At 39.8% G+C, this 20,624-nt stretch overlaps 1 protein-coding gene across 1 annotated transcript in view; it reads left to right on the top strand.

Moving 5' to 3' along the window:
- Positions 1-1,125: 1,125 nt before the first annotated feature.
- msraa (methionine sulfoxide reductase Aa) overlaps positions 1,126-20,624 on the top strand; it is a 234,982-nt gene continuing 215,483 nt past the window's right edge. The window contains exon 1 of the mRNA XM_052025182.1: positions 1,126-1,370. Within this exon, the coding sequence (XP_051881142.1) occupies positions 1,256-1,370 (115 nt within the window). The 5' untranslated portion in view covers positions 1,126-1,255. The remainder of the gene's footprint in view (positions 1,371-20,624) is intronic.

Genomic DNA, 20,624 nt, shown 5'->3' with positions numbered 1-20,624 from the left:
GAAATGAGAAGAACTGGATATTCTCCACATGACAGTGGTGTTACATTTTACTTTGTTTTGTTTACCACCAGAAGTGAAATAAATTTATCTTTCAGTGGGAGTATTAAGTAGGCAGGCAGACTCAGTGCGGTGGATTGGCACATCAGCTGATTTTTATAGGTGCTGATCCTGCTATTTGTGAAAATAAGGCAAAGAAGCTGCAGGATCAGCAATTAGAAAATCAGCAGGTGCGCTGGTCTTGATGCTGATCAAACCTAGGTGCCTGTATTAAACTCGTACTACCAGACAGCAGCAGCACCCTCTATTTTCCTCATTTAGCTTCAGACCTTGAGCCAATGTCAGAACACCAAGGGTCTCAGGGCTAAAACTGGAAGAGCAGCAGGCAATGAAATCAGAACAAACACCAGTGAGGATGGGGTTTAGGAAGGATATAGTTTTAAATGTCAAGAACTTGCAAGAAACTTGGAAGGGAATTCCACAGGTGTACAACAGCTCTAAGACTTATTATAAGGTTATCTGTTTCTATTGCATAATATTAACTTACCTTCAAAATAGGAAAGCTTGATTGGAGAAGTGGGCCTTAAAAGCAGTGTTGTGGACAGGCAGGTGAAGGATTTTTAAAAAAACAACTTCCCAGCCTAAGAACTATATGGCTAAAGATACAGCCTCTAATTGTGGGATCAGGAGAGTGGGAAATGGACAAAAGGAGCAGTGGAAAACTTGAGCAGGGGCATGTAGAGAACCTAAAGAATTCTTCAGGTGATTCTGGAGAAGATGGGCAGCTGGAGCAGAAGTGAAATAATTAAAGATTTCTAAATGGCAAGGAGCGTTAGGAAGAAACCTACAAATATTCAATGAGGAATCTTGAAATACACTCATAAATGAAAATCGATCTTTTTAATTAATTCCTTTTGCTCCAGTATTGATCTGAGAAACAGGCAAAATTGACACTGCAATTTCTGTTTTCGCAGGTCACTGCTGGAGAAATCCTATTCTGGACTACTAGTTTGCTTTATCAGATGGAATTTAAACTGTTAATTTTTCTTCAACAAACCTTTTAAATCATAAAATACACGACTTGTTTCTTTGAGAAAAATATAATGAACACGTCCACCCCCTTATCCATTTCCTATGAAAAGGACAGAATATGACACAGGCACAACCCCAGCCTAGTAGCGGGCATGTGTAAAGATTACGCAAGACCTCATTCTGGGATGGGCTAGATTGAACTCTCACACGACTTTTCTTCCGTAAGATGCAATTCTGGCACCACTTTCTCCTCGCAAGAGCAGTGCTAATGGCTTCCCGCGTTCAAATCCTCACGAAAGAGCAAGCCTGCCCCGGAAGAACCGAAGCAATCAAAGTTTCAGGTACCCTTGTTTAACTTCAGTCGATTTCGAACAGTTCGCAATCGTTTTGCTTTTGTTCCGAGAGCAACTGGTGTTGCCTGGTTCGCAACGTTTGCAGTCGTAACACTGGAGGGACGGGTTTGCAGGCAACTCCGCCTGGTCGCTGGAACGTTTCCCGGAGCTCGCGGCGACTCTGACCGCATGACGTTCCACCGTACTCGTGCACAACGCCGAGCTCGGTGACGGGCGAGAGTCCCAACAAGAAAAACAGTCAAATGGCATCCACCAGTCCCACCAACCCACAGAGCGCTCACCGAAACATCGACCAGTACACGAGTTATGTAATTCAGCCCGAGGTTAGATGCAAACACGTACTTGAGATCTTTGCTTTGTCTGACTGCATTTGCTAGATCCGATGACACATATAAACATACATTTTGTTTTTCATTTGGGAAAGTGTTAACTTTTTTCATTACGGGGTTTATATATGATCAATTTTAGAATCAGGTTCGATATTGGTAGGATTAGAAGTTATGCCCGTAATACAGATGGATGTTTATAACTCTCTCTTCCATTTTCGAGGCTCTTGAATGGTGTGCGCTGACACTTTGTTGAAGTGACGTTACTCATTCTTGATTCTAGAAGTGTCCAGTGGTATTTTTCAAAGATCAAAACAAAAGCGTAGTAAGGTGCCTTCAGCGGCCAAGAGGATTTACGGAAATTCATTGAAAGTCCACCTCACATACACCATTTTTCTTTTAAATTTTGTTTATCTTATTATATTTCACTTTTTTTCCTCCCTTGGGTTATAGTTTGAGATTCTTAGTAGATGGGAAATCAGCTGCACTGCCACGGACTGAGTTTACAGACTTATCCTTCGGCCCAACTCATTCATGCCGACCAAATTGTCTATCTACGCTAATCCCATTTGTCTGCGTTTGGCCCATATCCCTCTCAACCCTTGCTATCCATGTACGTGTCCAAATGTGTTTTTAAACGTTGTAATTTTACCTGCCTCTACCACCTCTTCTGGCAATTCGTTCTATATACCTACAACCCTCAAAGTGTGGGAAAATCTTGCCCTTCAGATCCCAGGGGAAAAGGACTGTGACCATCTACCCTATCTATGCCCCTCAGAATTTTATAAACAGCCATAAAATCATTCCTCGGCCTCCTTCGCTCAGGCGAAAACAGTCTCAGCCTATCCAATCTCTTTTTATGACTCGAGCTCTCCAGTCCAGGCAACATTCCAGCTTAATCAGACCTTCATATAGTGAGGTGACCAGAACTGCACACACTACTCTTCAAGTGCGGTCTAACCAGCTATTTGTACAACTGTAATGTGATGTCCCAACTCCTATATTCAGTGCCTTGACTGATGAAGGCAAGCATACCATATGCTTTCCTCATCACTCTACCTGTGTTGTCATTTTTAGGGAACTGTGTACTTGTACCCCTAGGTCTCATTGTTCAATAACACTCCCCAGGGCCCTGCCATTCACTGTATGTACTGGCCTGGTTTATCTTCCCAAACTGTATCCTTTTGCATTTGCTGAGTTAAATTCCATCAGCCATTCCTTTGCTACTTTCCTAGTTGATCTTCATTCTGTTGTTTTTGCTCTATTTTTTCCTCACCTATTTATTCCGAAACTAATTGGATTGTATCTTTTCAATCCTTTCAATCACAAGTTGCAATCTATTCAATAATATGGAGATGCCCTGTGTAACCTTGCATTGATATTGCCAGATTTTTGTTTTACTCATATAAAATAAAAGTTTGAAGTTAGCAACTTCAATAGGTCTCATGTAAGAGGGCAGCAAGTCTGGGTTTTATGATTATTTTAAAATGTGTTTGATATTTATGCATTCATTTAAAGAGACTAGGTGATTTCCCAAATAAATTAGGTCTTGGTGTTCTTATCATAGGCAGCCACAGAGGCATATGGCACAGAAACAGGCACTTTGGCCAACTAAGCCCTTGCTTACCATTGGGTTCCTATCTATAATAATCCCATTTATGAGCACTTGGTCCAAAGCCTTCTATGTCTTGGCCAATCAAGTTCTTGTCTAGAAACCTATTATAAAATCTCTGCTACTGCTATCCCCTAAGGGGATTCCCGATTCCTCGGATCCCATTTAAACCTCTTACTCCCCTTAAACCTATGCTCTCTGGTTTTGGACATCTCTGTTATGTGAAAAGTTTACTATTATCTATCAATGCTCTTCATAATTTTGTATACCTCAATCAGATTGTCCCTCACCTCCTCTGCTCCAAGGAAAACAAGCCCAGCCAATCCAGTCCCTCCTTACAATGAGATATTCCACCACAGGCAATATTCTGGTGAATCTCCTCTGCACCCTCACTACTACAATCTCATTTTTCCTATTGTATGGTGACCAGTACTGCACACAGTACTACAGCTGTGGCCTAGCTAATATTTTATAAAGTTGTACAATAACCTCCCTGCTCTTGTATTCTGTGCTCTGGCTACTAAAGATAAATATCATATATGTTTTTTTCACCAGGTTTATTGACTTATACAGCCACTTTTAAGGACGCTTGGATGTGTATTTGTATACCAAGATTGTATACCAAGGTTTAGACATATGATGAAGTTGATTGCCATTGCTGAGTCTGAGTAATCCACTGCATTTCTGTTCTTCGGAAAGACATAACACCAGTTTTCTAAAGACCGGTACTTTCTGTGTGTTCCAATCAGACATTGGTTTGGGAGTTTATTGGTAATGAAAGCAAAGTGCTGGAAATACTGAGCAGGTCAGACAGCATTCTGGAGAGGGACACAGAGTTAACATTCCACTCTGCCCGAGGGGGTGGTGGAAGCAGGTACTCTTCACAATGTTTATAAAGTATTTAGATGAGCACTTGAAACACTGGGGCATAGAAAGCCATGGTTTGAATGCAGGAAAATGGAATCAGTACAGTTAGATATTTAGTTGCCAGCATTGCTATGGTGGGCTGAAGGGTCTGTTTCCCTGCTTAGTGACTGTACGATTTAACATTTCAGGTCAATGACCCTTCCTCAGGTGTGAGGATGGTTATTGGTTTAGCAATTGTCCATTCATCAAAAATTCAATTCTAGTCTTTTATAAATAGGGTGACAATTCTTGCCAGCAAGTGGCAAAGTGAATTTGTATGTCATTCAACTCTAGCATATTGCTTGACAAGGTCCATTCAAGCTGTTCTCTTTACACAAAGTCCAGTTTCCAATGATCTAAGTAATTCAGTGCCTTCATTTATTTCTCCATCTTCAGTCAAGCACAGAAAGAGTTTTTTTTTGTCTGCTGTAATAAATCTTTCTCCGAGCCTCTCTGCTAAGTTTTTGGAAGGGCAATTTGTGTCTCCGATAATTTGTTTTTCTCAGTAACCTATGCCATCTTCTGCAAGGTGGCTGTTAGTTTACTTGCAAATGTAAGTCATAGTTTGGCTCAAAGGTCTTTAAAGATGCTTTCTCTTTCATTCCTTAGTATACTGATTTAGAAAATTATCTCTTATACACCCCACGAATTCCTCCTCCATAATTTATCTAAATGACTTTTATATGGTTGCTAAGTTTGCTGATGAAGGTAGCTAGGAAAGTGTGAAGACGCCTTGAGGAGGTCACAAGGAGTTTAGATACAGAAGGGTTAAGTGAGTTGGCTAAAATCTAGCGAACTGAGTACAAAGTAGGAAAATGTGAAATGATCTATTTTTGCAGGAAAATAAAAGGAAGCATACTATCAAATTCATAAGAGAACTCTGAGATATAGAGTGATGCTGGTGCCCAAGTGCATGATTTGCAGAAGACCAGTATGTGCAGGAAGTCATTAGGAAAGCTCACAGAATATTCTGGTTTATTGCTAGGAGAATTGAATACAAAAGTAGGGAAGTGATGCTTTACTTATATAATATAGAACCAGGAGTCGCTGTTTAAGGGGTGTATGATAGAAATGAAAGATTTTTTTCTCTCAAAGGCTGTGGGTCTTTAGAACATTTTTCTTCAAAGGGCGGAGAAAGTGGAGTCTTTGAATACTTTAAACCAGAGGAAGATAGATTCCTGATAAGTGAGGGGGTAAAATTTTTCCAGGCGTAGACAGGAATGCAGAGTTGAGGTTACATTCAGATTAGCTGTGATCTGATTAAATGGCAGTGCAGGCTCAAGGTGCTGAGAGGCCTATTCTTGCCCCTAATTTGTGTGTTCAAGTGTTGGGCACTTCTCTAGCAATAGAAAATGTGCCTTGAGATCCTCAAAAGTCAACAAATGTATGCCCAGCACTGATCTGAGAGGTAGGAATCATGTGCTGCCTGTTCTAGCAATTTAGAAAAGTCCAGGCTCACATGTTGGGAGAAGTCTTTCAATTCTTTTACACAAAGTGTAAATGTGAAAGTGTTTATAAGCTTTCAGAACAAAGTCCTCCAGGTAGGAGACAGTCAACTGATGTTTATAGACAGTTATGAAATTGTGAGCACCATTACCAACACCAAATATCTCTTTTCCAATTTTTGCCAGACATTGTTTTCTCCAGTTTGTTTAGTGTCACCAAAATTTGTATTGTTAGTGTCTTCATGATAATTGTTTTAGTCACTTAATGAAGAAATTCATACGTCTAGTAGAAAAGTAAACTATGATTTTTGTTGCTGTGACTTTTAATTTAAATAAAACTTTTGAAATTCATCTTTGTATTCAAAATTATATTTAAAATATTTAGAAAGTGATCTGTAAGGCTCCAGTGGCCAGATTGTGTGATCACAGTGATATTTATACAGGCAATACTTGTGGTAAATGGGATCAGCACAGTTTGTTTGTGTTATTGGGTAAATGCTTGTGCAGATCACCTGGACTAAATGGCCTGATTACTTTTTATAACCAGAGGTGGGTGTGGGGAGAGGGGAAGGGTTGGGGGTTGTGGAAAAGGGAAGCTTAAAGTGAACATTGTGCCAAGCATGTGATAAGTTGTGAAGTAAAATTTTTATAACATAACTATGCACAATATCATATTCCTGATGAAATTCCTGTGGATATTTATTGGAATGATATTTCTATTAAATGCACTCCTTGTATTGTAATTAAACAGTTCTTTGAAATTAAAATCAAGTATGGTAGCTTATCCAAGGATTTACAGTTGAATTCATATTTTCTTGGGCAATTTTGTTTTAATATTATGTGGCTTATTTTTGTGATCAATTGTACATCCAAAATTATTTGACAATAATGTCATAATTTTTGGCAGCAAACAAAATGAAAGTATTATGCGCTATTTATACTAGTATTTTGTTGTATTTTGGTTTCTAACTAAAAGGAGAATAACTTGGTCTTGTAATGAAAAAAGCTATCATTTCTTTGGAAAAGATATATGTTTAGTTTTTAAAATATTTTGACAATTGGAATATTTTCAACCTTGGTCTATATTATTAAGTTTAATTCTGAATATTTTGATATGATTTTTATCTGCATATGACCCCAATTAACTCATGGAAATTGTGACTAATTATCACAAAGTTAATATATTAGCTTTTGAATGTGAAGATGATGTTCAAATATAATGGGTGCAAATAGAAATATCACTGATGAATTTTTCTTCACTTTTAGCTTGCAACTAACATTATCTAAATATACAAAAATGGAATAATAACAGCTTCAAGGTATATTTCCCTGGCTTTGAACATGAAGGGGAAAGTTTAAATGCAATCTGAAATAGAGTTTCTGAGCCATCATTTACACACTAAAATGATCACTGCATACAATGTTAGCAGAATGACAGTCTCCTAAGGAAGGGAGAGTCTGCTGTGTTGGGTATTCAATATGAGGTTTTGTGTGTTTAATGCGAAACAAGAAATACAATTCCTAAGTACCTGCTTAGATATGTATTATTAGAGAGCACCCTAATTAGAAATCCACATTATGCAGTGACCAAAATGACTCTATTTCTTATTTATTAGCAAATGAGCATGGATAATCTAACAAGGAACCCAGAAACCACAACTGTGTATTCTGAAGTTCCCAAGGGACCTAACCACACAACGGTCACATATTTCAATAATATTCACTATTAGTCCATAGTATCAAAGCAGTGACTTGAATATTTATTTCTGGTTCAGGTTTTGTGCCCTTGTAGAGTGTAGGAAAATGGACAAATGAATTTTAGTGAGCTACTGTGTATTTTCTTTCACTGATTAATTCGGTCTGTTTTGTCTAGTATTGCATACACATGGTGCTTCTCATGTCCTAGCATGCTACACTCACAAAACCTCTGTAATGTAGACAATTCCGAAGCCAATTTGCACATGGCAAAATCCCTCATTCAGCTAAGTGATTAGTTAACATTAATGGTGGTATTTCTTGAAAGACAATTGTTGGCCAGAACACTCAATGAACTTCCTTACTAATTCTTTCACCACCAAGAACTTGCATTAAACTTCAGCTTAACAAGAATGTTCCAAGGAACTTTGCCAGAGTCTAAAACAAAAGAAAACTGAACCAAATAAGGAGATATTAGGTTCAGTGACCAAAATATTGATCAGAGGCAGGTTTTCATGAGTGTCTCATAGAACATTGAATAGTACAGCACAGGAACAGGCCCTTTAGCCCACAATGTCAGTACTGACCATGATGCCAAATTAAATGAATTCTATCTGCCTGTACATGATTCATATCCCTCCATTCCCTGCGCATTCATGAGCCTGTCTAAATGCTTGTTAAATGTCACTTTGGTATCTGCTTCCACCATCCCTCCTGGCAACAGAGAGTATTAGCTAGGAGAGTTTGTTCAACCTTTCCTAGCTAATACTCTCTAATCAAGGTGGCATCCTGGTGAACCTCTTCTGCACCTTCTCCAAAGTCTCCACATTCTTCCTGTAATGCAGCAGCCAGAACCATACACAATACTCCAAATATGGCCTAAACAAAGTTTTGGCCATATTTTGGAGTATTGCATATGGTGCAATGTTACTTCCTGACTTATATATTCAATGCCTCGACATAAAGGGAAACATGCTGTATACCTTCTTGACCATCCTTTCTACTTATGTTGCCACTTTCAGGGAGCTGTGGACTTGTACTCCGTTCCCTCTGCTCATCAATGCTCCTAAGGGTTCTGCCATTTACTGTATACTTTCCTCTTGCATTTGACCTCCCAAAGTACACACCTCATATTTGTCTGGATTAAACTTCATCAGCCAATTCTCTGCCCATATCTCCAGCTAGTCTATATCATGCTGTATCTTTTGACAACCTTCATCACTTTCCACAACTCCACCAATTTTTGTGTCACCTGCAAACTGACTAATCAGCCCATCTACATTTAAACCCCAGAACTGATCTCTGTGGAACACCACTGGTTAACAGACCTCCAGTCAGAGAAATGCCCTCCCACCACTACCCTTTGTTTTCTATAGCCAAGTCAATTTTGAATCCAATCTACTAAGTCACCCTGGATCCCATGTGTCTTAATCTTCTGGGTCAGCCTACCATGAGGGACCTTGCCAAATGCATTACTAAAGCCCATGTAGACAACATCCACTGCCCTAATTTCGTCAATCATCTTCATCACCTCCTCGAAAGACTCAATCAAGTTCATAAGACATGACCTGCCCCTCACAAAGCAATGCTGACTATCCCTAATGAGCCCATGCTTTTCCAAATGTAAGTAAATCCTACCCCTCAGAGTCCTCTCTAATAGCTTCCCTACCACTGATGTAAGGTTCACTGGCCTATAATTTGCTGGATACTCTCTGGTCCTCTGGGACCTCACCAGTGGCTAGAGAGGATACACAGATCTTTGTCAAGGCCCCCAGCAATCTCCTCTGTTGTCACTTCCAATAACCTGGGATAGATCTCATCAGGCCCTAGGGGCTTATTCATTTTAATCTTCTTCAAGAGACCCAACACCACCACCACCTTGAAATCAACCTGCCCTTGAATACTAGGATCCCCTATGCTGATCTCACTATCCTCCATGTCTTTCTCCTTGGTGAATACCAATGCAAAGTATTTACTTAGTACCTTGCCCACTTCCTCTGGCTCTGGCCATAAATTCCCTCCTTTGTCTTTGAGTGGTCCTACACTCTTCCTAACTACCCTCTTGTTTTTTATGTATGTATGAAATAAGGAAAGAGAGGGACAGAGACTGAGAGGCTTAGGGTGGGAATTTTAAGGTTAGTATCTCAGCAGCAAAGTCACAAATGCTGGAACATAATAAATCAGAGATGTTAGCCAGTATTTGAGCCAGACAGCTGTCCCAGGAATATAGGAGGGAAGCAGATTAGAGAGAAGAATGGCAAGACCATGGACAGGCTAGAGAAAAAGAATAGGAATTTTGAAATAAATTTATTGTTTAACTGGGAACTAATGTAGGTGTAATGGCAAGGGCAGCAGACTCCTAAATGACTAAGTTTAAGGAGAATAGATAGTGGCAAGCTGGTTAGGAGTTTGTTGATTAGTCAAGAGTTAGAAGTAATAAAGGAATGAAAGAGAGTTTCCACAGTGGATGAGGTGAAGCAAGAGTGGAGCTGGGCAAGTACAGACATGGAGCTGGTGGTCTTAGACTGAAGTAGTGAAATTTCTTTTAAAGATGGAACCTCCAGCCATGTGGGATCTCTGCAGTTTTGCATGTGATATCCACCTGGCTTCTGCGCTTAAGTCATGTGGTAGCTTTAATAAACTTGGGGGAAAAAAGTAGAAAAGAAAATGTGAGCTCTCAGCAGGTGGGAAGAGTGACAACGCCAACATTTCAGTTAGAGACACTTCAACAGAAGTTGAACAATTTAAAGGAGAATGACATTTAAAAGACATAATCATACAAAATCTACATGAATTTTACCCAAATTTGCCTTTTAGAGAAAAGTCCCAAAAAAGGACATCTGAAAAACAGCCATTATTTTTCTCATGTCTGTTCACATATCACCATTCTTTTGCCCTTTGATCAGATATGGTTTTGGGTCTGTTTCTCTCTGCCTTGTTAACTTGAATATATTAATGTTAATGCAGTCAGCCATATGGAATCCATGAAAAGGAGAAATTTTCTCCATTCATTTCCCTACCTTTGCATGTTTTCCATGTGACTACATGGGTTTCCACCATGTCATAGAACAGTACACCACAGGAACAGGCCCTTTGGCCCACTATATCGGTGTCGACCATGATGCCAATTTATGTTAATCCCATTTGCTGCACATGGTCCATATCCCTCTATTCCCCGCCTGTCCAGGTGTCTGTCTAAATGCCTCTTAAATGTTGCTGTGGTATCTATGTGAAGGAATAATTTTCTTCATTTAATTTCTCTCCCTTTTGCGTATTCCCCTTGTGACCCTGTGGGAGGGTTCTCTGTTTTCCTCCCACATACCAAAGTCATGCTTGTTGGTAGGTTAATTGGCCACTATAAAATTGCCCTAGTTTGTAGGCAAGTCATAGAACCTGATGGGAGTGTGGGGAGAATAAAAGAAAGGGATTGGTGAAAGATGAATGTAAATGGGTGTGTTGGTGCAGGCATGGTGTACTTGTTTCCATGTTTTAACATTTCATGGCTCTATTATTCCATGATCTCTCAAATGCACTGTGTGGACATATGTGTGGGGAATCAGGATATTTGATATCACGATAGGGGAATTTGGCAATGAGTCCTGTACTTTAATTTAGGAATTGGTCTTTGCATAGAACCAAAAATACAAATGGATTTTATTTCCTTCCATTGTGCCAGGATCTTGCTTGTTTATTTATTGTTTTAAAGAGCAGGAGATTTGTGACACCAGGGATGTCTGTTTAACATTCCACAGTAGCGTAGCGGTTAGCGCGACGCTATTACAGCACCAGCGATTGGGGTTCGATTTCTGTCGCTGTCTGTAAGGAGTTTGTACGTTCTCCCATGTCTGCGTGGCTTTCCTCCGGGTGCTCCGGTTTCCTCCCACATTGCAAAGATGTACAGGTAGGTTAATTTGGGTTTAAAATGGGTGGCGTGGACTTGTTGGGCCGGAATGGCCTGTTACCACGCTGTAAATAAAATTTAAATTAAAAAAAAATTAAATTTAAAAATTATTGCCGATGTACCACTCAGGAACTGTAATTGTATGTTAATGAGTAAGAAGGACATCATGAGACTTGATGCCTCATTTTCATGTGTCAGCACTTGCATCCAATTGATGAAGCAATGGGAAACTAGCTGTGTTAATAGTAGGAAGGCAAGTTGATAATACAAGAGGAGGATTCACTCAATGTCTTGGGCAGAAGCTTTCTTCTCTAACACTGCCAAATGATTTGTTCATCTTGCAGTGTGCAAAATGACTGCCACATCCTCCTACAACAAAGTATAGGAAGGACACTGTGTACTGGAGATGGTGCAGAGGAGATTCATCAGGATGTTGCCTGCGATGGAGTGTTTCACCTCTAGTGGGTACTTGATAGTCAGCATGGATGAGGTGGGCCGAAGAGCCTGCTTCTGTTCTGTATGACTGATTCTTGTGAAGCCTTTGGTTTGCATTGTGGAATTAAGGGAAGCAAGCAGATAGGCCTTGATATATGATGGAGGAGAAGATGGAGTAATAGAGAGAGAGGACTGGATTCAGCAGGGATGATTGGGCCTGGAATCAGCTGGGTTAAGAGCACCAAGGGAAGGGGTAGTGGGGAAAGTGTACTGGGGATCAGACACACAATTGGGTGGTAGTGGTGTAGTGGGGGGAGTTTGCATTTAGGACTCTGCTGTGTTGAAGTGTGGGATGAGAGTTCAGACATGCTATAGAGGACCTGAAAGACTTTGGCAGTGAGGTCGGAGAGGGTGTAAGTGGTTGATATTGGGAATGAGCACCAAGGAAAATACTTATGGTGGATCTGTCTGGCAAGAAGAACATTGCCTTGGACATTCCAATGATGGAAGAAGTATGTGTGATGTCTTTTAGCCAGTGTTAAAGCAAGCCAGGTGCTGTGCAGTTTATTTAGTTAAAAACTGAAATAATTTGTTTGGATTTATGTGGAATGGGAGAAAAGCGTAAGAGAACAAGTAGATTGGTCTACTGACTTTAGCCAGAAGAGCTGGTTGACTGCAGAGCGCCACCCTGGTATTTCCAATTTACAGGTTACAATTAACAGGAAAAATATCTATAGAACTGTTTAATTGGATTGATAACTGTGCTTGAGTGCTAAGAGTCTCCATGTGGTAAAGCTAGAGTCTGCCTGATCAGTAATCCGTATACTGCAAAAGGCACTGCGGTATTGGTGATTGGGGGAGGGGAGGGCTATGGAACTGATTTGTTCATCTAAACTTGCTTGTACGTGAGGAGGAAGCACAGATTACAGTAATTTACCAATCTCTTCACAGTTATTTACGAGTGTAAACGTTACTAGTTTGTACAGACTGTATTGGTTTTAATGGCACTTGTGTAGCACACATTGTTCAGTGCAGTGGGCCTGCAGGTTAAGTTGTAGTTCATTGTGCTGGTGATTTGGAGGGGGTGCGGTGGGAGTATGTCAGTCAGCATTTTGAAGCACCTCTGCATCCATTGAAGTACCTGTGTGGCCTATGAAGGTTCTGTTTATTTTTGTAGCTTTTAACAGGAGAAAACAAGATATAATTGCCATTTGGACGTGGTGACAATAGATTCTCCTAACACAAAATGTCGGTAGTTTTTACTTTTCATGGGAATATGGCATTTTACTTAGAATTTCTGTTCTGTTGTGACTAATACTTAATAAAAGAGCAGCAAATGAAATATTGATAGAAAAGGGGTATCTAGTCCACCTTGTTTTAATTTATTCCCATTAAAAATTCTACATTCAGGAAACTTGAGACGTCAGCTGTTATGTGTAATAAAATATACATGAAGGATTGTCTACGTCATCACACAGAGAACTGCACCAAAGGCTTGAATCAGTCCCTCGAGGCCTTTAATACTGTTTAGTATTCAATTCACATTGTGCTTTGTGCAGTGGCATGAAACGCAATAGAATGAAGATTTACCCACAGGATTGCAGTAGGCTGATCACAGCAACTGTTCTCCAGGGTTTGCCTTGGCAACAGGAAGGTTGCTGGGATACAGTGCTATTTGAAGAGTAGGACAGACACACAGCAGGATCACTCTTGTCAGTGGGAATGCTTTAGGTCTCGATTACAGATCACTTCACTTTCATGTAGAGTTAAACATTCAAAGGGTTTGGGTTTTCTGGGAACTTCTAATCATATTGCTTCCAGAATCGAGCAGAAGTACTAGCAGCTTGGTTTTATCTGAGACAGAGAGCATCAGTTAGTAATTATCTTTGTTGGAGAGATGCAACCTGTAATGAGCATGTCTTTTTGCCGCAGTGCGCTTTACATTGACTCTCAAAATGCTGGTTGCACTGAAACAGAAAATAAGGCTGTAATACTATGAGTGTCAGGTGTTTCCCTGAAATAAACAATCAAAATTGTCTACGTTCCTTAGTGTTTTCTTGGGGCATAGATTAGGACAGGAATGAACTATTAAGATTTAGACTTTAAATAAAATGAATGATAAGTTTAAGCATTACGTCATTATTGTTAAGTTTAGTTCTCATTCAATCCAATTTCACTGATGTCACTGAGGGTTGTATAATATCATTCTCAAAGACTATTAAGATGCTGCTTCAATAATATGCAAAGACTATTAAGATAAGGCTCCAGCAATATGAATCGGGTTTACCTGTTTCCCTGAATTACACAAATAATCAATATTTGTCCACAGACTTGAATTTTCTTTAAGTCCCAGTCAGATGATACAAAATTAATAAAATGTGTGTTAACGGGTCTCAGGTTTTTAAAATGCATTGGTACCTCACTTTGCGATCAGAATGCATTCCTAGAAATAAGAATGCTAATAGAATCAGTGCTAACAGGGGTACTTATAATGTTATATAGGAATATGTGTTACTGACAGTGTTGCTGCACAGGGAACCTGGCATGAACTCTTTTCTTTCCTGCAGCTCTTTGCCGCTGGCCCAGGAATATGGGTGCTGGCAACTTAGCACGCATTCAGCAATGGATTTCCCATGGCTTGGTAGAGAGGCTGCATGTGAGGGCTGGTATTGGGTGGGTTGGTATTGGGCAGGCTGGTGTGAGCTGTGCAGTCATTTAATGCTGAGATGTGGGGTTCAAGCCGCACCCTGGCCAGCACAATGAGTGCACGCCATTGCTGGGAACCAGCAGTGGCTGTGCCATGTGTTGACAGATCCTATAGTCTCTCGCATCACCTTCTTTTGGATGGGATGGAAGTTGCTGTCTCCCCTTCTCTGTTTGGCTGCCCAGCTCTGCCCAGCCCAGAGACCACTGTTGAGCTTGTTACCATGGAGAAATCTCTGGTCCTCTCCACACCAAGTTGGGTGATTTCATTGCTGTGAGAATGGCAGAGGAAGGCAGGAGTTTACACCAGGTTTCCAGCACCTAGGTTTGCAGCACAACAATATACAGCAGAGGGGAGGGTAAGGGTTCATGTTGAATTCCTGGCATAACAGTGCTACAGCCTGAGCAGATGTCTGTCTTAAGATACAAAAGGAGTATGTACTGAATTTTTGTATTGGAGTACCAAAAGTACTAAGCAGGGTTCCAGTGGAGGACTCTCGTATGCAGAATGCAAGTACCATTGTCCTTTGTTAAAAGTTACTGATTTCCACAATTTATATTTTCTGTTTTAGACTTTTTAAAGAAAATAGTCTCTTATACTATTTATGCCACACACTTGCTCTTAAATAAAAGGGAGCACAGGGTGGGTGATGTGGACCAAACCTCTTCCCAAGTTTATCTGGTTTATTACCAATGAAGTATAGTTGACTAGTGTGACTAGCCCATAATTATTTAGTGTTCCTCTCCTTGCATACACCTGAGGCACTTTGGTCCTCTCTGGTGTTTAAGACAAGCAACTTTGTGGTGAATCCTCATCAAGCTCTTGGCCAGTGCAGCTATTGACCCATCAGTGCTGAAACCACCCTATTGCTGATTCAAATACATTATTAACAAAAATAACTATTCATTTCTTAAAAAATAGAAATTGTCCTCTGTGCATTATTTATGTGCCTTTATCTTAAATATAATATTTTTGAATATTATTTGGTAATATTGAAAAACTAGGCACTTTTTCAATGGCTTAGCTCAATGCCTGTCAATGTATGATTGATAAAGAAACAAAATAATGAATTTGCATTCCTATAGGATTTTTTCAAAACCTCAGGACCTAGGTTTTTGAAAACCTACCAAACACTTAAATGTATTCACAGTTGCAATTTTAGAAGTTTTATTGTGGATTAAGATTTAGATTACCACGGAAATTATATTCAATTTGAGTCCATTCTGCATGGTGCAAATGCAAGAATCATTTTAAATGTTACACTACTCAATGACCATACCATAAATTCACTCATAGTTTTAATATCCTCCTGAAGAATGCAGTAAGGATGCATTGGGCTGTTCATGTGGTTAGTATATATGATTGCTACAATTGCAGAAACATACTGGAATCATTGTTTCATGCAATTATCCAGCAAGTATAAATAAAATCACTGAAAAAATGAATTCCCTGCACAAGAAATGTTGGAAAGGAATTTGCTTGAAGTAACTCTGACAAGCAAACTGATTTCTTTTCTCACTGAAGTAGATTTGGATATCAACTTTGTTTCATTTAACAGAAATTTTCTGTTAATTTTCTGTAGCATCAAATTCCTTTTCAACAAGTTTGCAGATGATACCACCATAGTGGACCAGATCTCAAACAGCGATGAGTCAGAGTATAGAAAGGAGATAGAGAGCTTGGTGACATGTTGTCATGACAACAACCTTTCCCTCAATGTCAGCAAAACAAAAGAGTTGGTCATTGACTTCAGGAAAAGGGGCGGTGCACATGCACCTGTCCACATCAATGGTGCTGTGGTTGAGAGCTTCAAGTTCGTAGGAGTGAACATCACCAGTAGCCTGTCCTGGTCCAACCACATAGATGCTACGGCCAAGAAAGCTCACCAGCACCTCTACTTCCTCAGGAGGCTAAGGAAATTTGGCATGTTCCCTTTGACACGCACCAACTTTTACCAATGCATCATAGAAAGCATCGTGTCTGGATGCATCACGGCTTGGTATGGCAACTGCTCTGCCCGGGACTGCAAGGAACTGCAGGGAGTTGTGGACACAGCCCAGCACATCATGGAAACCACCCTCCCCTCCATGGACTCGGTCTATATTTCTTGCTGTCTTGGTGAAGCAGCCAGCATAATCAAAGACCACACCCACCCCAGACATTCTCTCTTCTCCCCTCTCCCATCAGGCAGAAGATACAGGAGCCTGAGGGCACATACCACCAGGGTCAAGGACAGTTTCTATCCCACTAAGACTATTGAACGGTTCCCTTATACGCTGAGATGGACTTTTGACCTCACAATTTACCTTGTTATGACCTTGTACCTTATTGTCTACCTGCAATGCACTTCCCTGTAGCTGTGGCACTTGACTCTGTACTCTGTTATTGTTTTTACCCTGTACTACCTCAGTGCACTGTGTAATGAATTGATCTGCACGAACGGTATGCAAGACAAGTTTTTCACTGTACCTCGATACAAGTGACAATAATAAACCAATACCAATTTTAAAAAATAACTTTACCTTAACACTGTCTTCATTTATTTTGTGCTTGTAATTATAGATAGTCAATTTCTAAAGCAGAAAATAGCTTTGAAAAACTTAAAGCTAATGCTGTAAAGTAGCATCACATTTAAAAACTGGAAGTTGACAATCTATTAGGTACATTTGCCCTGGTAACTAAGATTTTACATGCTACTTTATTTTGCAGAGTGCATCAATTGCACCTGCAAACCATTTGGCAGTTGCACATGTTGAGTGGTGTTTAAATTTTTTATGAACTTTGTGTTAAAAGTATTCTAAAGTTTTGCTATACCTCTATTGTCAAATGATGCTATCAAATTTGTGATATTAATTTGATTTATGATTTGAGACATGGGATGTGGTAAGTGGAGCATGATTGTGAGGAAAATTGTGACTTTGGATCTATGGTTCCAGAAAATGCTTAACCACAGGGACTTAACTGGGATCATTGCTGGATCTGTTGTATGTTCTTGACAAAGATTGGCTGCTATTATAAGACAACAACTTGGACATTATTATGTCACATGACTATCAAGGAAGACTAGACAGTTCTTGTTTTTTTTTTGTTCAGTAGTTCCTATTGTCATAGCCTTAATTTGAAGCTACATTATTAGAAAAGCTTTGTCCCTGATGACAGTTTGGGGGAGAAAAAAGCAAATGTGCATTTGCATGGGGAGTTCTGAAGAAAAACTTGCAAATACGTATTCCCCAAAGTGTTTTACAAATCTACTTCTTTCCCTAATAGTGTTTTTGTTTGGGACCTTCCAAAGCTGCCACTGGACCAGTGTTTAAGGGAGAGCTGTAACAAATGTTAGTCATTGAAATGGCCTCGTTCAGTGGAACTCTGGGTAAGATACAGCAGGTTATTCTGATCTACTGCTCTTCTAGTTATCTATGGAAGGGCAGAAATAAAGGGTTGTTAGGAGGAGGGATCTTTTCTGCTTCACACAAATATGTTTTTTGCTAACCTGTTGACCAAAATCTGGTTTTGATGGCATTTTTGTGGGTGGAAGTTCCCTGGTCTTGTCCAGTGGTTGTCAAGGCAGCATAGTGTTAATTGAACAATGGGGGTTCATGCATATTTCTATCATTCCTTCCTCAACCAATACACCAAAAGCAGATTGACCAGTGATTCCTCTCACTGTTGTTTAAGACAGGTTGCAGGCACGTAATGATTGCTATACCTTCCTCTATGATGGTCACTGCCATGAAAAGCTAATTGTCTGTATGAAAGGAACTTAACATCTGTAAGACATTCCTTCGTCGAGACCTTTAAAGCTTGATTGTGTGAATATTGAATCTAAGTAAAATTAAAATGTCAAGGAAAGTAATGTAAAGCATTTTAATTGGATGTCTTTTTGTATAATTTCACTTGGTCTGCATCATCGTCATTGGGAACAAAGCAAAATTGATAAAAATACTTCTATGGAAATATGGCTGTAATGTAAATTTGAGAGATGTTCTTTTATTCCATATCCCTGTCATTTTGCCAAATGAAAACAATCTAATTTTTTTCAATTTTCCTTAGACTATTTATTTGCCATACCTTTTACAGTCAAGTAATATCAGTAAGTTAGTGATATTGAATTTACAGTCAAGTAATATCAGTAAGTTAGTGATATTGAATTTACAGTCAAGTAATATCAGTAAGTTAGTGATATTGAATTGATTTATAATAGATTTGAGATAGGACATAAGTAGAGCGTGATTGGAAGCAAAATGGTGATTTTGTGTCTGTGATTCCAAATTGCTTTACCACTGGAGTTTAACTAAGACCATCTTGTTGCATTTTTGAATAGAAAAAAAAAGTATAAAGTTTGTAATCAAATATTAAATTCTATTTTATTTGTGGATTTTCCATTACTTTTACGAGGCTAATGTTTATTGCCTATTCCTAATTGTTCTTCAGTAGGTGGTGGTAATTTCCTTGAAATGCTACAAGTGCTCTCACAGTGCTATTTGGTAAGGAGTTCCAGAATTTTATCTCAGCAGTTATGAAATATATCAAAGTAATGATGTGTGTGCCTTGGAGAGAGAGTGTTCCCATGGAGTTTCTGTATTTGTTCCTTTTAGATGGTAGACATTCTGGATTTCCTGGGTATTGTTGAAGAAACCTTGGTTAGTTTATCCAGTGGATTTTGTAAATGGCATATACAGCAGCCATTGTGCACAGGGATTAATGGATTGAATAGTTGTTTAAAATACTGCAAGGGCACTAATCAAGTGGATTAAGTCCAATTTCTTTGACTGTTGTTAAATGCATCCAGGTGAAGGGAAAAAGGTTTTGGAAACGTCAGGAATTGAATTATTTGCTGAGGAATACATAGCTTCTGATCAGTTAATTTTCCTGTCACTGGTAAGTTCCCAGGACTTTGCTGGTGTGGTACTTGGCAATGGAAATTCCATTGAATTTCAAGAGTAGATGGTTATACTTTCACTTGCTGGAAATGGTCATTGCATGCCATTTACATGAAGGTTATTGCCATATATTAGTTCATATCTTGGTGCATGTGGACAAAGATTATGCAATGAACTGCAATAAATGTAGCTGAATACTTTACTAATTTTCAAGAAATATTCCAGTTTCTAATCTTGGAGGGATGATCATATTTAACCTCCCTACTTCAATCTGAGGTTCCCAACTGTTTTAAGAAGACCACTGTCATCCTGGTACCTAAGAAAAACAAGGTAACATGCCTTGATGAGTACCAACCAGTGGCTCTGACATCCACCATCATGAAGTGCTTCGAGAGGCTGTTCATGGCACGCATTAACTCCAGCCTCTCAGACAACCTCAACCCACTGCAATTCGCCTACTGCCAAAACAGGCCTACAGTGGACGCCATCCCCTAGCCCTACACTCATCTCTGGAGCATCTGAACAGTAATGACACCTACGTTAGACTATTGTTTATTGACTACAGCTCCGCCTTCAATACTATAATTCCAAGCAAACTCATCACCAAACTTCGAGACCTGGGACTCAACACCTCCCTCTGTAACTGGATCCATGACTTTCTGACCAACAGACTGCAATCAGTGAGGATAGGCAGCAACACCTTCAGCACGACTATTCTCAGCACTGGTGCCCCACGAGGCTGCGTCCTCAGCCCTCTACTTCCTATATACTCATGACCGCGTGGCTAGATTGTGCTCTAACTCCATCTGTAAGTTTGCAGATGAATCCACCATAGTAGGACATATATCAAATAACGATGAGTCAGGGTACAGGAGGGAGATAGAGAGCTTAGTGACATGGTGTCATGACAACAACCTTTCCCTCAATGTCAGCAAAACAAAAGAGCTAGTCATTGACATCAGGAAAGGGAGCAGTGTACATGCACCTGTCTACATCAATGGTGCCGAGGTTGAGAGCTTCAAGTTCCTGCATGTGAACATCACCAATAGCCTGATCTTGTCCGACCACATAGATGCTATGGCCAAGAAAGCTCACCAACGCCTCTACTTCCTCAGGAGGCAAAAGAACTTTGGCATATCTCCTTTGACATTCTCTAACTTTTATTGTTACACCATAGAAAGCATCCTATCTGGATGTATCATGGCTTGGTCTGGCAACTGCTCTGCCCGGGACCACAAGACACTGCAGGGAGTTGTGGACACAGCCCAGTAGATCATGGAAACCAGCCTCCCCTCCTCTCGCTTCCTTGCTGAAGCAGCCAGTATAATCAATGTCCTC

Source organism: Pristis pectinata, chromosome 10 (assembly GCF_009764475.1).
Source record: "Pristis pectinata isolate sPriPec2 chromosome 10, sPriPec2.1.pri, whole genome shotgun sequence".
Taxonomy (NCBI): domain Eukaryota; kingdom Metazoa; phylum Chordata; class Chondrichthyes; order Rhinopristiformes; family Pristidae; genus Pristis; species Pristis pectinata.
This window is presented reverse-complemented; position numbering and strand designations above follow the sequence as displayed.